At 40.6% G+C, this 18,707-nt stretch overlaps 1 protein-coding gene across 8 annotated transcripts in view; it reads left to right on the top strand.

Moving 5' to 3' along the window:
- The window catches only part of YAP1 (Yes1 associated transcriptional regulator), a 125,353-nt gene that overhangs the window by 43,672 nt on the left and 62,974 nt on the right, over positions 1-18,707 (top strand). For all 8 annotated transcript variants that reach the window (XM_043482663.1, XM_043482667.1, XM_043482665.1 and 5 more), the window contains exon 3: positions 16,922-17,037. In XM_043482663.1, the coding sequence (XP_043338598.1) occupies positions 16,922-17,037 (116 nt within the window). The remainder of the gene's footprint in view (positions 1-16,921; positions 17,038-18,707) is intronic.

The raw sequence follows: 18,707 nt of genomic DNA, 5'->3' as shown, positions 1-18,707 counted from the left end.
TGGTTATACAATTTGTAGAGTGGAATATAATCAGTTGTCACATTTGCTTTTATGTGTTTCTGCCCACAATTAATTGTTCATAATTTTAACTCATTTTTAAGCCTTTAGTGATTGTCCAGTTAAATATAAGATATTAATTTAAATTCATTATAAATACTGTGTTGTAGTATAAGTGAAATCTGTAAGTTTTCTCATCCTTATCAAGAAATGATAGTATATGCCTATCTCTGAATTTTTGAAGATTCTAAAAATAGTTCGTGGTAGATATGTACAAATGTAAAAAGCATATGGTTGTGGCTTAGAAACTAGCTCATAGAAGGATTAGGTTGAACAATGTATCATTGTTCCTAGGGTCAATTAGGCGTGTAGGTTTAGCTAGCTTGGGAACAGCCTCTAGCATGTGACTCTATAAATAACACTTGCACAACAAACATTGGCTTGATAAGTGAGCAATAAATCTGGGCTGACTGCCCGCTCTTCTGAATTTTAGAACCAGTCCTGCCATCATAGTATTTCGAGGGCCTGACAGCAGTAACAATTTTTAAATGAAAACATTTTTCATATCTACTTTGTGTTATTCCTGGTTATCCAGTTTTCTTATTTTTTGTTGTTTCTCAAAAGTCAGCTTTGTTTGATAAAAAGAATCCTTTGGTTTGGTCACTTGTCTTCTCATTAGATACTTAGGTTTTGTGGTCTTGCATACACTTTTAAGTACAAATTTTCTTACATTCTTAAAGAATTGTGGTGGTTTGGTGGCCCAGATATCTATAAGCATGAAAGCAAGCACACTTCTCTCATTTCATCTTTGTTTACCTTTATTGGAAAGAAGTAGGAACTTCCAACAGTTCCCACAATGTCCTTGATTTATAAGCCCAAGCAACAAAAGATAAATTCACAAAGACGCATTTTATCAAAGGATCTATCAGAGCAAGTCACTATTGCCAAAAAAAAAAACAAACCCTTTTTTTGTTTTGTTTTCCCCTGTTGCAACACAGGGTCTGAAAGGTGTGTTAGGAGATTAAAGATTTGTCAGATGTAATTTTGTAAAATTTCTATTGGTTTAGTTTGTAAATTATGTTGTTAAATTCTTATGACCAATTTGTGCCATCTAATGTCACAGAATCTTGGCAAAGTTGAAAAGAACCAATTTGTTAGGTAGCCATAAGGTACAAACAATTTAGGACTACACTGCTGGGATTTTGTGAAAAAGTGGTTTTATAGTTTAGAAGAAAACTTTTTCAAAAGTGGAGTATGAAAAGGGAGTAAACCATACAAATTATATAGTTAGTCTTAAGTTTATAAGTTTATGGCAGCTTCATTTTACTGGTATTAGTTCTAGATTTTAACAGAGATTGCAAGTATTTTACTGGGGCTTTCGAGGACATTTAACTCCTTCTCTGCCATCTTTTCTCCACCTAAAATCCAGGATGTTGTAAACCACCATTTTGTTCTTACTGTGTATAACTACATTGTTACCCTTAACGCCTTATCTTGAAATATTGGTGTTTATTTCTCATTACTTAAGAGTCTTGGGGGCAGGATTTTATCTTTATTCTCAACATCTAACTTATTTATTTCTCACAAATATGCCACACCCTCCATTGCAGTTGAACCCATTTAGGATTTAGGTCACAGGTATTACTTGGTGGTTAAAAAATAACCCAGTAGAATAAGCTTTAAACTCATCAGAGGAGTTAGTAGTGAGCATTTATGCAGAGCACTGTGTTCATTGAAATGTAGATGGGAGGGAGAGTGAGATCATTTGCCCTCCAGAAATTCATAATCTGATGGAAAAGACATCTTAGACTTAAGCTAAAAATGCTGTTTATAGTTTATGGTCTCTAAATGCAATGGTTCTTATCTCTATCAATCCCATCAGTCTCTTAGTAAGAAATATTTCGGAAAGTATTTATTATCATCCTAAAGTAAAATTTTTATGTAACTACATACATAATTTTTAAAAGTTAGCATTATATCAAACGTATGCAATATGGAGGAGAAATAAAGTAATTTATGATCAAACAACACAGATATTAACTTAGAGATTTTCGTCTGTGTCAGTCACTCAATCGTGTCCAACTCTTTGTGATCCCATGGACTGTATCCCACCAGGCTCCTCTGTCCATGGAATTCTCCAGGCAAGAGTACTGGAGTGGGTAACCATTCCCTTCTCCAGGGGATCTTCCCAACCTGGGGATCAAACCCAGGTCTCCTGTGTTGCAGGCAGATTCTTTACTGTCTGAGCCACCAGGGAAGCCCTATAAATGCTTGGGCATTCTAATATACTCGAAGCTCTAATAGAGTAGTCAGGTGCCTGCATCCGTATCTAAAGTTGCCATGAACTTGGCAGTTTTGAATAAAGACCAATTGTACTGAGTTGGTAACTAAAATACCAGGGGGCATTGCTGTGATGATGTGATTATCCAAAAAGAATACACTATTAACAGATTTCCAAACAAAACTAAGTATAATTGATTGCTTTCCAGAAAAGTTTGGTATGTAACTAAAATTGTGCAAAACATACTTTGTCTATGTATAAAATGGAGTTTTGTATTCAATTTGGATTTTTATATCCATGAATGTCTGGCATGACATTCAGAAATGGTGGGAGACCATCTACTGCATTACAGGAAACCTAGCATCCAGTACTCTCTCCCCATTAGATGCTTATGACTGTGATAACCAAAAATACCCTTTCCCCAGTTTCTAAATTGAGAGTTGTTGCTTTAAATAAAAATGTGTCATACAGTACCAAGTCAGTTTTTGAAAAGCTGTAGCACTCTGTTTTGTTTTGCATTAAGAGTCGGCGTGAAGGGGCAGGAAACACTAGGACCAGTGCAGCCAGCCATGCAGACAGTAGTGTGCGCTCTCCTCGTGATGTGAGGGGCGCCTCACTGCTGCAGTCGGGAACGGGTGCATGTCCTTGTGCCCTTCTGCAGGGATGGTGCAAACTGAAGATTGAGTTTTTACCACAGGCTATTGGTTTTGCTTTAAGTGTAATATCTAAACTATATAGCTCTTCATGTATACAAAATATTTACCCTCCAGGCATTAGTCATCCTTAAAACACAGCGTAGGTGATCCAGTCTCAAAGTAGTGTCTAAGGCAGTGTTTCTCAAACTATAATGAGCTCACAAATCTCCTATGGATCTTGTTAACCCACAGATTCTTAATCAGCGCGTTGGACAGAGCCTGAGGCTTCCTGCCAAAGTTTTGTCAATTCTGCTGGCTCAAGGCCCGCACTCCGTTTTCTTCCATTTCTTGGCCACGCCGCGTGGCATGCAGTATCTTCGTTTCCTGGGCGGGGATGGACCCCGTGCCCCCTGCAGTGGAAGCCCAGAGTCTCAACCACTGGCCACCAGGGCAGCCCTCAAGGCCCGCGCTCTTACAGAGCAGGGCCATGAGAAGTTGTTAGATATCCATTCCTTGAGGTGTTCAACTTTTATCGGTGTTAATGTTGATCACTAAAATTATTTTGCTAAACTACTTTAGCTTAGTTCTCTAATACTTTCACTAGTGCGTAACATAAGGTTATCCTAAATTTTTAGGATAGAGATAAGAAAAGTCATCGGTATTTTTCTATCACTATAAAACTCATTTCCCATTATGTTGCTCAGTATTCCTTAAGTAAAGCTTATGGATTTAGTATGTGATAGATAAAATGTACAAGAACGAATTTGAAGAGCACCTTAGAATTTGTTGGGATGGGCTTTGCCTCATTCATAAGAAATGTAGCATCTTCTTTGCCCTTGGTTTAGGTGGATAAAGTTGACCACCTTAATGACTTAAGTTAAAATTAGAGTGATTTTTAACAGTATTTTAAGATACTTGCTTATACGGATGGCAGTTTTCTTTTACTTTCAAATCACTTAGCTGCTCTTCCCTCAGAGCCAGTATGATTGTGCTTGCACAGTTCCTTTTCTAGTTCATTCTTATTCTAAGCAGATAGATATGTGCAGACTGAACTTAGGGTCCAGAGGCATTTTGTTTTTTGCCCCAAAACCTGTGTGTACTACATCTCTTCATCACCTACCAGAGGAAAACTAAACTCTTTTTCAGAGTTCTTAAAGCCCTGAATCTGTCATTCTCACTTAACCAAACTCATCTCATTCTTAAATATTCTCTTGACTTTATCTGTCTACTATGAAGTTTTTCCTGTTTTGAACTAGCACAGAAATGAAGTCAGAAATACTTTTGATGCTTTTGAACTGTGGTGTTGGAGAAGACTCTTGAGAGTCCCTTGGACTGCAGGGAGATCCAGCCAGTCCATCCTAAAGGAGATCAGTCCTGAATATTCATTGGAAGGACTGATGCTGAAGCTGAAACTTCAATACTTTGGCCCCCTGATGCGAAGAGCTGACTCATTTGAAAAGACCCTGATGTTGGGAAAGATTGAGGGCAGGAGGAGAAGGGGACGACAGAGGATGAGATGGTTGGATGGCATCACCGACGTGATGGACATGAGTTTGAGCAAGCCCTGGGAGATGGTAAGGGACAGGAAAGCCTGGCGTGCTGCAGTCCATGGGGTTGTAAAGAGTCAGACATGACTGAGCAACTGAACTGACTGACTGAAATCAGGAAAAATATTTGAGGGCTTTTTGTATACCAGGAACCACAATCCTAGATGCTTTTTTTATATGCTGCTAAATTTATTCTTCAAAACCATGACAAGTAAGTAAATATGTCAGTCTTATTTTAATGAAGATGAAACCATTTGATAAAACGACCTGCCTGTACAACCCAGTTTGTCATTGACACATTTGAGACTGGAATTTGAATCCATGTGTGCTTTTTCTTACTGTTCCATAGAGGAGAATTCTGAAATGAAGGATCTGGGTCTTGAGAAGGTTAGGTAGAAATTAAGTATTTTGTGGGCCAGTTGGGGAAGAGATTACTGGAGGAAAAACAGTAGTCTCAAGAAATATAGCAGATGTCTCAAAAGAAACAGATGTTTACATTAAGTTGATGTTGTTGTTGTTCAGTCGCCAGCTTTTGTCTGACTCTGCGCCCCCGTGGACTGCTCGTGAGGGCGTCTCACTGGTACCCTGCTGCTGAGCAGTTGCTCAGTCGTGTCTGACTCTGCGATCCCATGGGCTGCAGCACGCCAGGCCTCCCTGTCCTTCAGTATCTTCCACAGTTTGCTCAAGCTCACGTCCATTGAGTCGGTGATGCCATCCAACCATTGCATCCTCTGTCGTCCCCTTCTGCTCTCGATCTTTCCCAGCATCAGGGTCTTTTCCAGTGAGTCACATCTTCGCATCAGGTGGCCAGAGTACTGGAGCTTCAGCATCAGTCCTTCCAGTGAATATTCAGGGCTGATTTCCTTTAGGATTGACTGGTTTGATCTCCTTGCTGTTCAAGGAATTCTCAAGAGTCTTCTCCAGCACCACACTTTGAAACCATCAAATTCTTCGGCACTCTGACTTCTTTATGGTCCAGTTCTCACACCTCTACATGACTATTGGAAAAACCATAGCTTTGACTATGTGATATAGTGATATATCACTTTGTTGGCAAAATGATGTTTATGCTTTTTGATATGCTGTTTTGGTTTGTCTTAGCTTTTCTTCCAAGGAGTAAGTGTGTTTTAATTTCAAGGCTGCAGTCACCATTCGCAGTGATTTTGGAGCCCAAGAAAATAAAATCTGTCACTGTTTCCACTTTTCCTCATCTATTTGCCATGAAGTGATGGGACCGCATACCGTGATCTTGATTTTTTGAATGCTGAGTTTTAAGCCAGCTTTTTGATTCTCCTCTTTTACCTTCAGGAATATCTGAGGCTGTTGATGTTGCAGTCTTGGCTCCAGCTTGTGATTCATCCAGCCCAGCATTTCACATGATGTACTCTGCATATAAGTTAAATAAGCAGGGTGAGAATATACAGCCTTGACCTACTCCTTTCCCAATTTTGAACCAGTCCTTTGTTCCATGTTCGGTTCTAGCTGTTGCTTCTTGACCTGCATGCAGGTTTCTTAGGAGATAGGTAAGGTTGTCTGGTATTCCCATCTCTTCATGAACTTTCCACAAATTTGAGATCCACACAGTCAGAGACTTAGCGTAGTCAATAAAGCAGAAGTAGATATATTCCCCACAGCCAGTTCCTCCCATCAGGAAGCTTGCACAAAGCCAACTAAAATGATCACATGGATCGCAACCTTGTGTAGCTCAGTGAAACCATGAGCCATGCCGCGTAGGGCCACCCGAGGCGGACGGGTCATGGTGAAGATTCTGACAAAACGTGGTCCACTGGAGAAGGGAATGGCAAACCGCTTCAGTATTCTTGCTTCAAGAACCCCATGAACAGTGTGAAAAGCAAGAAGAGATGACAGCAGAAGATGAGCTACCAGCTACCCTCCAGGTTGGTAGCTGTTCAACATGATACCAGTTGAGAGGGGAGAAATAGCTCCAGAAAGAGTGAAGAGGCCGGGCCAAAGCAGAAACGACATCAATTGTGATGTGTCTGGTGGTGGTGGTTTATGTGCCGTCGTGACAGTATCTGTTGAAGTAAAGAATAGGGAGAGGTACTTTTAGTAGATTCTGAGGAAGTCCGATGCTGCAAAGAACAATATTGCATAGGAACCTGGAATGTTAGATCCATGAATTAAGGTAAATTTTACATGGTCAAGGAGATGGCAAGAGTGAACATCAACATTTTAGGAGTCAGTGAACTAAAGTGGACTAGAATGGGTGAATTTAACTCAGATGGCCATTAGGTCTACTACCGCGGGCAGGATTCAGGTAGAAGAAATGGAGTGGCCCTCAGAGCCAGCAGAGAGCCCGGGATGCAGCGCTGGGTGCCGTCTCAGTGATGACAGAAGGAGCCCAGTTCATTTTCAATGCAGACGTTCAGCATCACGGCAATCCAAGTCTATGCCCCAACCACTGATGCCTAAGAAGACCTAAAAGACCTTATAGAACGAAGACCAAAAAAAGATGTCCTTTTCATCATAAGGGACTGAAATGCAAAAGTAGGAAGTCAATAGATTCCTGGCATAACAGGCAAGTTTGGCCTTGGAGTACAAAATGAAGCAGGGCAAAGGCTAATAGAGTTCTTCCAAGAGAACGCACTGGTCATAGCAAACTCCTGCAGGAGATGACTCTATTCATGGACATCACCAGACGGTCATTTCTTAAATCAGATTGATTATATTCTGTGTAGTCGAAGATGAAGACACTTATATAGCTGTTGATTATATAATATTGATAACAGTTGATTTGCAATGAGGAATTTATAAAGTCACACATGCTATCTAAGCTATCTCTCCATGAACCACTTCTAAAATTGATTCACTGCTTTCTTAAAACAGTTGTTTATGTGCCATTGTGACAGTATCTGTTGACATAAATAATAGGGACAGTTACTTTTAGTAGATTCTGCAGAATGATTTAACAGAAGTCCTTAAAACCAGTACTTTCTCAGAAGATTAGACCCTATGTTATAACAAGAGAACGCTATGTTTAGATAGGGAAGCAACTTGCAGGTTATCATACCTGTATCTTAATTTATACCAGTGCCAATAATCTTGTTTCCAAAGTAGGAAACAAAATAAGAAAGAGAAAAACCAGTGTCACTGCAGAGCTACAAACCACCAGATTAGAAGATTAGAAATATTCCATAACCAGTTTATGTCTTCACCAATGCCATCAGTTAACCAAGCACCAGCATCTCTAATGACTGTGCATTTTACCAAAGACAACTTTGGTTCCCATTGCAGAGCTCATCTGCTTGTCCTGGAATAGCCTTTTTTCTGGGGCTGCCCTGGGTGTTCGTTGGAGCGTGTGGACTTCCCTAGTTGTGGCGCATGGGCTCAGTAGTTGTAGCTTAATTGCCCTGTGGTCTGTGGGATCTTAGTTCCCAGGCCAGGGATCAAACCCGCACTTGCTGAACTGGGAGGCGGATTCTTAACCACCCGGGATTGAACGAGGAAGCATGTAAAAGAATTCTGATTCTGTAAAAGAATTCTGATTCTCTCCTTAAATTACATTCCCTGGAAAGATTTTATTCTGTAGAGTGTCAGATTATCATTTTAGAAAATCTTTTCCTATTTAGTGATCAGTAAGGTGAACTGAAAAGGGCACTGAGTTAGAAGCTAAAAACGTGTATTTTAATCCTGGCTTTGTGTGATTGGGTGTTTGGTCTACTGAGTGTTGTTGCAGAGATTTTTGTCTCCTTGTACTTAATTATTACAGGGATTGGAGGAGGGAAGGTTGGTGATGTAGAGGTTAGTTTTAAGAAATCTAAACAATACTGACAATACTCTCACAGCAGAAGAGAAATTGTGATAATGGTTCAAAGAATACAGATTTTTGTATCAATTCATTCCTGAGTTTAAATCCCATTTCTACTGCATACTCGTTGGCTGTCCTTGGGCATATCACTTAATCTTAATACACTGTAGGAAATGATTATTTTGTTCAACTTTTGTGAGAGACTCATAGAACAGTCACACAGTATCATCTTTGCTGTTGAACACCGGTCCTGGGGGGATGAGTCTCCCCACTGTAGCTTCAGGCAGCATTTCATGTTCTTATGGTTTTCTCGCTTCGAATTTGAAGATGTGATGGTAATGTTCTTCTTTATAAGATCAGAATTCCATATGTTCCTTGCCCACGCTTAAGTTTCATAAGGTTTACGTCTCATAGGAGGACAGAAAGATCTTCAAATATTTCTGCATACTGTAGCTTCAATTAACTTTTGTGGGATTATGTGAAAAGTCAGTAGTACTAATAATTCACTTTGGATTTCTGCCCTTTTTGTGTCTATATGCATTCTACTAAGGCATCCAATACGTAAGGCCAGATTCTGCAATATAAAGTAAAAGACTAAAGCCAATAGGAGATGGCTCTGCATACACCGGAGAGATCGGACCTTGGTCAAAGTACAGCTGCTTATGTTTCATCAGTCCAGACTTTTGAGAGGGTCACTGTTTCCCAGCTATAACTGCTCTAGAGTAAGGTCATATCTTGGTCATAAATTCAGTCACCTTTCCTTTTCCAGAATAATAGCAGAAACTAATTTATTTACATACCTTGAAGGGGCTAGAGAATTTCACACATTATTTTCCTGTAGTAAGGCTTCCCTGATAGCTCAGTTGGTGAAGAATCTGCTTGCAATGCAGGAGACCCTGATTCGATTCCTGGGTCGGGAAGATCCGCTAGGGAAGGGATAGGGTACCCACAAGCTTCCTTTGTGGCTCAGCTGGTAAAGAATCCACCTGCAATGCAGGAGACCTGGGTTTGGAGCCCTGGGTTGGGAAGATCCCCTGGAGAAGGGAATGGCTACCCACTCCAGTATCCTTGCCTGGAGAATTCCATGGACAGAGGAGCCTGGCGGGCTACAGTCCATGGAGTCACAAAGAGTCAGACACGATTAAGTGACTTTCACTTTCACAGTAGGTTTAGCAGCTAGACTATCCTTAGGAACAAGATAAACTAAATTTTAAATTATTTTCTATGTTATATATAAGTACTCATACATTTAACTCTGAAAAATACTGTTTTATGAGTTTTTCTTAATTTTATCTCCTTGGTTTATATATTTTGGTTCTGTTATTTTTAATTTGACATTTTTTAGAATCTTCAGTTTAAGTGAAAATTCTTTTCACCCGTTTCTCAGATGAGCATTTATGTGAACTCTTACTTACCTACATTCTTAAATAATGCACACTGCTTTAGTGTTTATGCCGTTTACATGTTTACTGAGCCCTACTGTATACTTTGGCCTCCTCATGCAAAGAGTTGACTCATTGGAAAAGACCCTGATGCTGGGAGGGATTGGGGGCAGGAGGAGAATGGGGCGACAGAGGATGAGATGGCTGGTTGGCATCACCGACTCGATGGGCGTGAGTTTGAGTAAACTCCGGGAGCTGGTGATGGACAGGGAGGCCTGGCGTGCTGCGATTCATGGGGTCGCAAAGAGTCGGACACGACTGAGCGACTGAACTATATACCAGGCAGTCTCCCAGGTGCACTTTCTTCAAGAAGTTTATATTCCAGTAGTAATAGAAATTGTGTTTCTTAATATTTTGTCATCTTTTATTGAGTCTTCAGTACCATGCCATTATATTCCCTCTTCAGCATTTATGCAGTATATTTGTTTTTCAGTGTATATTGCAAAGATTTATGTTTTTAAGTCTTCTCCTTTTCATGTGTATTTCTAGTACGGAAATTGCTTTCAGAACTCCTGGACACCGTGCAGTCCTGCTGTGGACTGGCTGTGTGACCGTGTCCATGCGCCTTGGTCTCTTTTTTCAGTGTTTGTTCACTTACTCGGCTGGGTCAGGCCTTGCTTGCTGCATGCTGGGTCTCCGTGGGGCAGGCTCGGCCCTTCAGTGGCACGCGCAGACTCCCGTTGTTGTGTACAGACTCCAGTTTGCATGGGCTGCAGTTGTGGTGGGGCATGTGGGGTCCTAGTTCCCCAGTCGGGGATTGAACCCGTGTCCCCTGCATTACCAGGCAGATTCTTAACCACTAGACCTCCAAGGAAGTCCTCGTTCCCTCAGTTTTCTATTTGCATAGTGGAGGTACACCCTCGTTAATCCTCGTGATGATAGATCTTTCAATAAGAGAAAGAAGCCATCACACTGGAATGCGATGAGCTGACCAACCGTGAAATTATTTGCCCTGCCTTGCCCCTCCTCCCCCACCTCCCGGGCACAGTGGACGCCGTGTCTACACCTGCCCTTCTCACGCTCTGATGGATGGCTGGAACTCTTCAAATGCTCCCTGAGCAAATCTTCAGCCACTCTGTTTTCAATCACACTTAAACACTTCCTGAAAAAAACAAAAATTCATACCCATTCATAAGTGGATTTTCTTACCTCCTATTGACTCGACCCTCATCACGCCCCTGAATCTGCTCTTGCCAGTGTTACCAGTAATCTCCTTATTGCGATTTCTAGTGGGTCTGTAGTGTTTGCCTGTGATTACATTTTTGGAAAAGAAGATGGGTGTTGATAAGGTTAGTCTTTAAGACTGCAAGGACTTTGGGAGACAGTTTGAGTCCTTAGGTCAGAAAGGAAAAAGTTTTCATTAATTCATTGACAAATATTTATCAAGCACTCTACTAATCATTGAAGAACGGTAGTTAACAAAATAAGTAAAAGTGCCTTTTCCTCTGGAGCTTGTTGGAGAAAATAGATGAATACAATAAGTATATTATGTGTCAGATGATGATAAAAGATAATCAAACAAAAATAAAGTGAAGGAGTAGAGTTTAAATAGGGTGGATTTTAAATGACATGACTACAGAAATCCTCTCTGAGGATAAGACGTTTGAGCAAATATCAGAGGAGATGAAGGAAAGTCCCATGCAGATATCTGGTGGAGGAGCAAAATTTCTTAACAAAAAATACTTCTTTGTTGTATGAAATGTTTTTTATAAAGATTCTTACTCTTGTGGTAAAAAGGAAAACTAGAATAAGTGAAGACAAAAATTCTAAAGTTAATTTTGTTTCCTGTTCCTTTTGGCATCTAAATGGTCACATGCTTTTATAGTTGGGACAGTTTGTTACTGTTGTTCACTTTCTCAGTGGTGACTCTCTGTAACCCATGCACTGCAGCACACCGGGCCTCCCTGTCCTTCACCATCGCCAGGAGTCTGTTTACTCAAACCCATGTCCATCGAGTCAGTGGTGCCATCCAACCATCTCATCCTCTTTCGTCCCCTTCTCCTCCAGCCTTCAAGCTTTCCCATCATCAGGGTCTTTTCTAATCAATCGGCTCTTTGCATCAGATGGCCAAAGTACTGGAGCTTGAGCTTTAGCATCAGTCCTTCCAGTGAATATTCAGGATTGATTGCTTTTAGGGTTGACTGGTTGGATCTCCTTGCAGTCCAAGGGACTCTCAAGAGTCTTCTCCAACACCACAGCTCAAAAGCATCAGTTCTTTGACATTCAGTCTTCTTTGTGGTCCAACTCTCACATCCATACATGACCACTGGAAAAACCATAACTTTGACTAGATGGACCTTTGTTGGCAAGGTAATGTGTCTGCTTTTTAATACACTGTTTAGGTTTGTCATAGCTTTTCTTCCAAGAAGCAAGTGTCTTTTATTTTTGTGGCTTCAGTCACCATCTGCAGTGATTTTGGAACCCAAGAAAATAAAATCTGTCACCGTTTCCATTGTTACCCCATCTATTTGCCATGAAGTGATGGGACTGGATGCCCTAATCTTAGTTTTTTGAATATTGAGTTTTAAGCCAGCTTTTTCACTCGCCTCTTTCACTTTTCATCAAGAGGTTCTCTAGTTCCTCTTCGCTTTCTGCCATAAGGGTGGTGTTATTTGCAAATTAGAGGTTGTTGATATTTTTCCTGGCAGTCTTGATTCGAGCTTGTGCTTCATCCAGCCCGGCATTTCCCACGATGTACTCTGCATATAAGTTAAACAAATAGAATGACGATGTACAGCCTTGACATACTCCTTTCCCAATTTTGAACCAGTCCATTGTTCCATGTCTGGTTCTAACTGTTGCTTCTTGACCTGCATACAGGTTTCTCAGGAGGCAGGTAAAGTGGTCTGGTATTCCCATTTCTTAAAAAAAATTTCCACAGTTTATTGTGATCCACACAGTCAGAGGCTTTAGCGTAGTCAATGAAGCAGATGTTTTTTCTGGAATTCTCTTGCTCTTTCTATGATCCAGCGAATGTTGGCAATTTGATCTCTGGTTCCTCTCTCTTTTCTAAATCCAACTTGAATGTCTGGAAGTTCTTGGTTCATGTACTATTGAAGCCTGACTTGGAGAATTTTGAGCATTACTTTGTTATCGTGAAATGAGTGCAGTCAGTTGTGCAGTAGTTTGAACATTCTTTGGGATTGCCTTTCTTTGGGATTGGAATGAAAACTGACATTTTCCAGTCCTGTGGCCACTGCTGAGTTTTCCAAATTTGCTGGCATATTGAGTGTAGCACCTTAACAGCATCCTCTTTTAGGATTTTCAATAGCTCAGCTGGAATTCCATCACCTCCTCTAGGTTTGTTCATAGTGACGCTTCCTAAGGCCCACTTGAGTTCACATTCTAGGATGTCTGGCCCTAGGTGAGTGATCACACCATCATGGTTATCTGGGTTATTATGATTTTTTTTTGTACAGTTCTTCTGTGTATTCTTGCCACCTGTTTTTAATATCTTCTGCTTCTGTTAGGTCCATACCATTTCTGTCCTTTATTGAGTCCATCTTTGCATGAAATGTTGCCTTGTTATCTCTGATTTTCTTGAAGGGATCTCTATAGTCTTTTCTATTCTATAGTTTTCCTCTATTTCTTTGAATTGATCAATGAGGAAGACTTTATTATCTCTCCCTTCTTTTCTTTGGAACTCTGCATTCAAATGGGAACATCTTTCCTTTTCTCCTTTGCCTTTCACTTCTCTTCTTTTCTCAGCTATTTGTAAGTCCTCCTCAGACAGGTATTTTGCCTTTTTGCATTTCTTTTTCTTGGGCATGGTTTTAATCACTGCCTCCTGTACAATGTCACGAACCTCTGTCCATAGTTCTTTAGGCACTTAGACTTTTATATTTGGGACAGTTTAGATGATGGCATATTTATTCCTTAAAGAAAAGTAGATCTTTTTTGAGTAAGTGAAACATTTGCTGAAGTAGCATAGAATAGCTCTGTACCTCTCTAGACCAGCTTACTGAGGTTCAACAGAAACGTTTTTAGGAAAAGAAATTTTAGCATTTGTACACTTGGTAGCATTTCAGCAAAATAGTCACTCTTAAGAGCAGTGAAGCTATACATTCTCTGCATTATATTTAAAAGCCTAATTTGTTTAAAGGAAATGAAAACCTTAAGACCAGATTTATGGATTGGCTACTCTGTCTGGGAGGATTTGCTGTCCCACTAGTCATCAGAATAGGGTCTTCCTAAACTGACAGGTGGACTTCAGTCTAGTTTTGAAGGATTAATGTGATTTATGTCATTGGTTAGTTTTCAGAGAAACCCAGCTGTTAGATATCAGAAAACCTTCAGCAGTTAAAATCCTTGTCTTTTACCCCTTACAAATATAACATTTTCAGAAGTACTGGAGACAAGGAGTGGGCAGGTGCTACAAATTTCATTGAAATTTAAGAGCTAGTAATAATGACTTCCCTGGTGGCTCAGACGGTAAAAGCGTCTGCCTACAACGCGATCCCTGGGTCGGGAAGATCCCCTAGAGAAGGCAGTGGCACCCCACTCCAGTACTCTTGCCTGGAAAATCCCATGGACGGAGGAGCCTGGTAGGCTGCAGTCCATGGGGTCGCAAAGAGTCGGACACGACTGAGCGACTTCACCGCTACTACTGCTAAGCAATCCCTGGCCACTTTCCCTGGCTTCTTAGCGTTATAACAGGCGATGAGACGCAGAGCAGTCCCTGCGTTTGGTCGTCTTACGGGTTTCAGATCTCTTTCCTCAGTGTGACTGTATTAATTACCATGTGCGCTGCTTTGTAAGCACGAGGCTATCTAGAAAACATTTTATGGTTTAGTTTGTTCACTGACTCACTGAAGGATGGAAGAAGTTAGCTGTTACTGGGCTTGACAGGCACGTGACCTCTTGGAATGAGGTGTTTACATATCCAGACTTGAACAAGGTTTTACCTGTATTGTCTAGACCTGAGCAATGCTAGTGCAGGTGCTGAAAACCGCCTATGACTGGTAAAGAAGTGCCGGTAAGGCAATATTTGAGAGACTGTATACTCAGTTAAATATTTTCTCTTAGCATTGTTAGTTGGTGTGTAATAACATTCAATTGTCAGGTATTATTGTTATTCCCAAGTGTACAAATTTTTCATGTTTTTTACCCCTTCTGTTTTCCTCTTCTTTCTCCTTCCTTAGGAAGAAGGATTCTTCCATCTCCAGGAGATAATACTTAAGGTCTGTTCTAGCCTGAGCACGTGGCAACCCACTCCAGTATTCTTGCCCGGAGAATCCCCATGGACAGAGGAGCCTGGTGGGCTTCAGTCCGTGGGATCACAAAGATTCGGACAGGACTGAGCGACTATTCACAGCACAGCACTAGTCAGAGCCTTGACCCCTGTGTTATTGATCAGATAACATTATTGATGAGAGAGCATTCGGGTTTCAAGAAAATTAATCACAGGGTGTCATTTCCTTACCATTTACCTGAGTATCATGGGGATGATTCAAGAAGAGAGAAATCAGATTTGAAATTTAAACAGCCATAGAAAAAATGATCTGAGTTTTTTAAAAAAATAACCCTTATTTCTAATGTCCTTCCACACCCTTTTCAAAGATAGTGAGCTCATGACTGTCTTTCTAGGTTTTCCTATTATTAAGCAAAGTTCTGTAATTTTGCCATCTAGAGAGAAACACTGTTAAAACATTCTGATGTTAGAAGGTATAGCTGATTCACTTTGCTCTGTGGAAGAAACTAATACAATATTATAAAGCAGATATACTCCAGTAAAAATTCATTAAAAAGAAACATTTTGATGTGTATCCTTCCCATATGCTTTCAGCACACAGTCTACTTTAAAAAGCTGTGAGTGATTGAAAGTCTCTCAGTCATGTCTGACTGTTTGCAACCCCATGGACTATAGTCCTTGGAATTCTCCAGGCCAGACTACTACGATGGGTAGCTTACCCCTTCTCTAACGGATCTTCCTGACCCAGGAATTGAACCGGAGTCTCCTGAACTGCAGGCAGATTCTTTACCAGCTGAGCTATCAGGGAAGCCCAAAAATTGAAACCCAGATAACATATAATGAAAGGGACTAGTTAAATATTGTTACATATGATGTACTATATATTGAAAATATTTTAGAATAATATTTAATAGCATAGAAACTAATAATCTGTATACTCTGCTATAATCTGTATTATTAATATTAATTTTCTTTGCTATTAAATATTATTCTAAAATATTTTCAATATCTGCAGTACAGTACACCATATGTAGCAATATTTAATTAGTCCCTTTCATTAGATGTTATCCAGCTTTTATAAATTATACAGAAGAGAACTTGGCATAGATCTTTGAGTACGTCTCTATTTCTTCAAGATAGATTTCAGGTAGTTTCATGGGTTTAAATTTTTTTTCTTTCACTGAAGTAATTATATTTTGCTTGAAGATGAAAGCTAATATTTTTTTTGCATGCTCGTAAACCAAATACCGTGCAAGATGCCTTGTAGTTTCATATTCATGTAATTTTTAGCTATTTTTAATCCCCAGTTTTTTAGATAGAGATGTCCATATGCATATGTATTAGACATTGTGTAGTAAGTTAATAGTACATAGAAAATGTTTGCATGTTTTGTTTAGCAGATGAAAAAGTCCTTCAGTAGTCAACAGGAGACAATCAAAACTTAGTTTGTATTTCTGTTTTGGCTTTGGAGTATATAGTATAATAAGAATGTTTAGTGTAAATCTATGGCTGATTCATATCAATGTATGACAAAACCCACTGAAATGCTGTGAAGTAATTAGCCTCCAACTAATTAAAAAAAAAAAAAAAAGAATGTTTAATCTTTTTGTGTTTTGTGCAGTGTAAAGGGTTCTAGGTCTTCAAATTATATGGTTAATTGGCATTTATAGCTTTGGGAGGAAAAAAAGTGGGTGAGTCCCTAATGAATTTTGCATTTAACTTATATGACTACTATAGATGATTTATAAATCACATTTCAACTTTAAATTATGGCAGATAATTGTCTACTAGGTGAAAATGGTTTCCCTTCACTTAAAATTTCACATATAACTTTCAGATTTTGCACTTATAAAATCTAAGAGCAGAAAGTTCAGTGATACAAGGATGACAGAAGTTTGCAGAGGAAGGGTGAGGGCAGTGAGGTGGTAAGACTGCTTTCACAGAGCTTGCTTAGAATCCTTTGCCTGCTAGTTCATCCAGCGAACCTGTTTTGATAAGCGAGGCTGCTGTTTGTAGGGCCTCGTCGGTGTTATCTAACACAGGGGCTGTTTTGTCTCAGTCACATAGATCAGACGACGACCTGGCAGGACCCCAGGAAGGCCATGCTCTCGCAGATGAGCGTCGCCGCCCCGACCAGCCCGCCAGTGCAGCAGAACATGATGAATTCGGCCTCGGGTGAGTGAAATGCTGTCGTCAGGGCACACAGGTAGTGCCTGTGCATTGGTGAAGCTTTCTATGGAAAATAGTATTTATTCTTTTAAGAAAATTGGAGCATCGGTGATGGTTATTTTCCATCCTCTTTCATAAGACAAACTTATTTTATTCAAATAGCCCGCTATATCAGACCCTTGTTTAATGACGAATACATATGGGAGTTGGTGATTGAAAGCCAGCAGTTTTCCAAGTTTCATTTCTGAAGTGACTGTCTCATTCCTAGTTTGATTAATTTTGACATGCTCATGCTTTATTCTGCTGCTTTCTTGTGTCCGAGACCTTAGAGTTGAAGTTTCCCCCTTCCTTTTGTGGTTTGGATGGGAAGCCACCTCTTACCGTGAATGTTTGTTCTATCTTGAGAATAACGGGAAGGTAGCAACTTATAAAACCCAAGCACCTTTCTTAGGGCTGGTACATATTATTTAACACATTTCCCCCTTTTTCACAGAAGATAAACCTGAGTGTAAATTTTTTTTCTGTCTCCTATTTGGCAGTTTACTAAATCTGCTGTTTTTCTCGTCTGTGTAATTGGGAGTCACAGTGCCCCTTGTTATAGAGAGGAAGACAGCAAAGGAAATAATATACATGTAAAACTTTTACATTGCAGTTCTAATACGGAGTAGGTACTAAGTAAAGGTTTACTTCCTTCTTCCCTCTGTCACTTAGATTTTGTATGGCTTCTTTCTTCTTTGTTACATGCGCCCAAGGCTATAGCTACCCATTAGCATCTTTGTGCACGGTAGGAAAAGGGCTTGCCGGGCTGCATTAGTGGGTAAAGAACCTCCCGCCAACGCAGGAGATTGAGAGACACAGGTTCGCTCCCTGGGCCGGGAAGATCCCCTGGAGGAGGGCATGGCAACCCACTCTAGTATTCTTGCCTGGAGAATCCCCATGAACAGAGGAGCCTGGTGGGCTGCCGTCCATGGGGTCACAAAGAGTCAGACAGGACTGAAGCGACTGAGCCCGCATCCCCGCCCCACGCTCTGGGAAGATGCCGCCCTAGCCTGGCGTCGGGGCTTGGAGTGTGTGGGCCGGGTCTCAGACCATGCCCCTGCCCCCACGCTTTACCCCCCTCGCTGAAGCCCTGGGTCGGGGCTCAGCTGACCTGCAGCCCGGTGCCCTGCTGGCCTTCCCCCTCACAGCCCTGCCCAGCAGGCCGGTCAGCGTGATACTGCTGGAAGCTGCACTGCGGATTTTCTCAAACGGCAAGCAGCCTTCGGAAGGGGACTGGCAGAGGTGGCGAGGCTGGTACAGTTCTTTGTCAGAAGGATACCTTGGCTAGGAAAGTGTCCTTCTTCCCCTGGAGATGACGACAGTGTGTTGAAGTGTTTTGCTGGCCCACAACCCTGTTCTTGGCTTCGGTGGGTTGGACACTTGGAAGAATTCAAGAAAATGAAAATCAAGGCAAGATTTGTGACTGAGCCTTTCTTGTCATATAGTTTCCATTTTATCTGCTCTTATTTTAATATCAGTACCTTTACTTATCCTCAGAATATGTTTTATATGTGACACTGAAGTTAAACTTTTTTCAAAGGCCAAATATTATGCAAGTATTTATTGACTAAAATTTTTACTTGACAACTATTTTTTTAATTATCAAATATCCAAATAAAAGCTATGAAAGCTGCTTT

Source organism: Cervus canadensis, chromosome 11 (genome assembly GCF_019320065.1).
Source record: "Cervus canadensis isolate Bull #8, Minnesota chromosome 11, ASM1932006v1, whole genome shotgun sequence".
NCBI classification, from domain to species: domain Eukaryota; kingdom Metazoa; phylum Chordata; class Mammalia; order Artiodactyla; family Cervidae; genus Cervus; species Cervus canadensis.
Note: the sequence above shows the minus strand (reverse complement) of the source record. Positions and strands in the feature narration are given on the sequence as shown.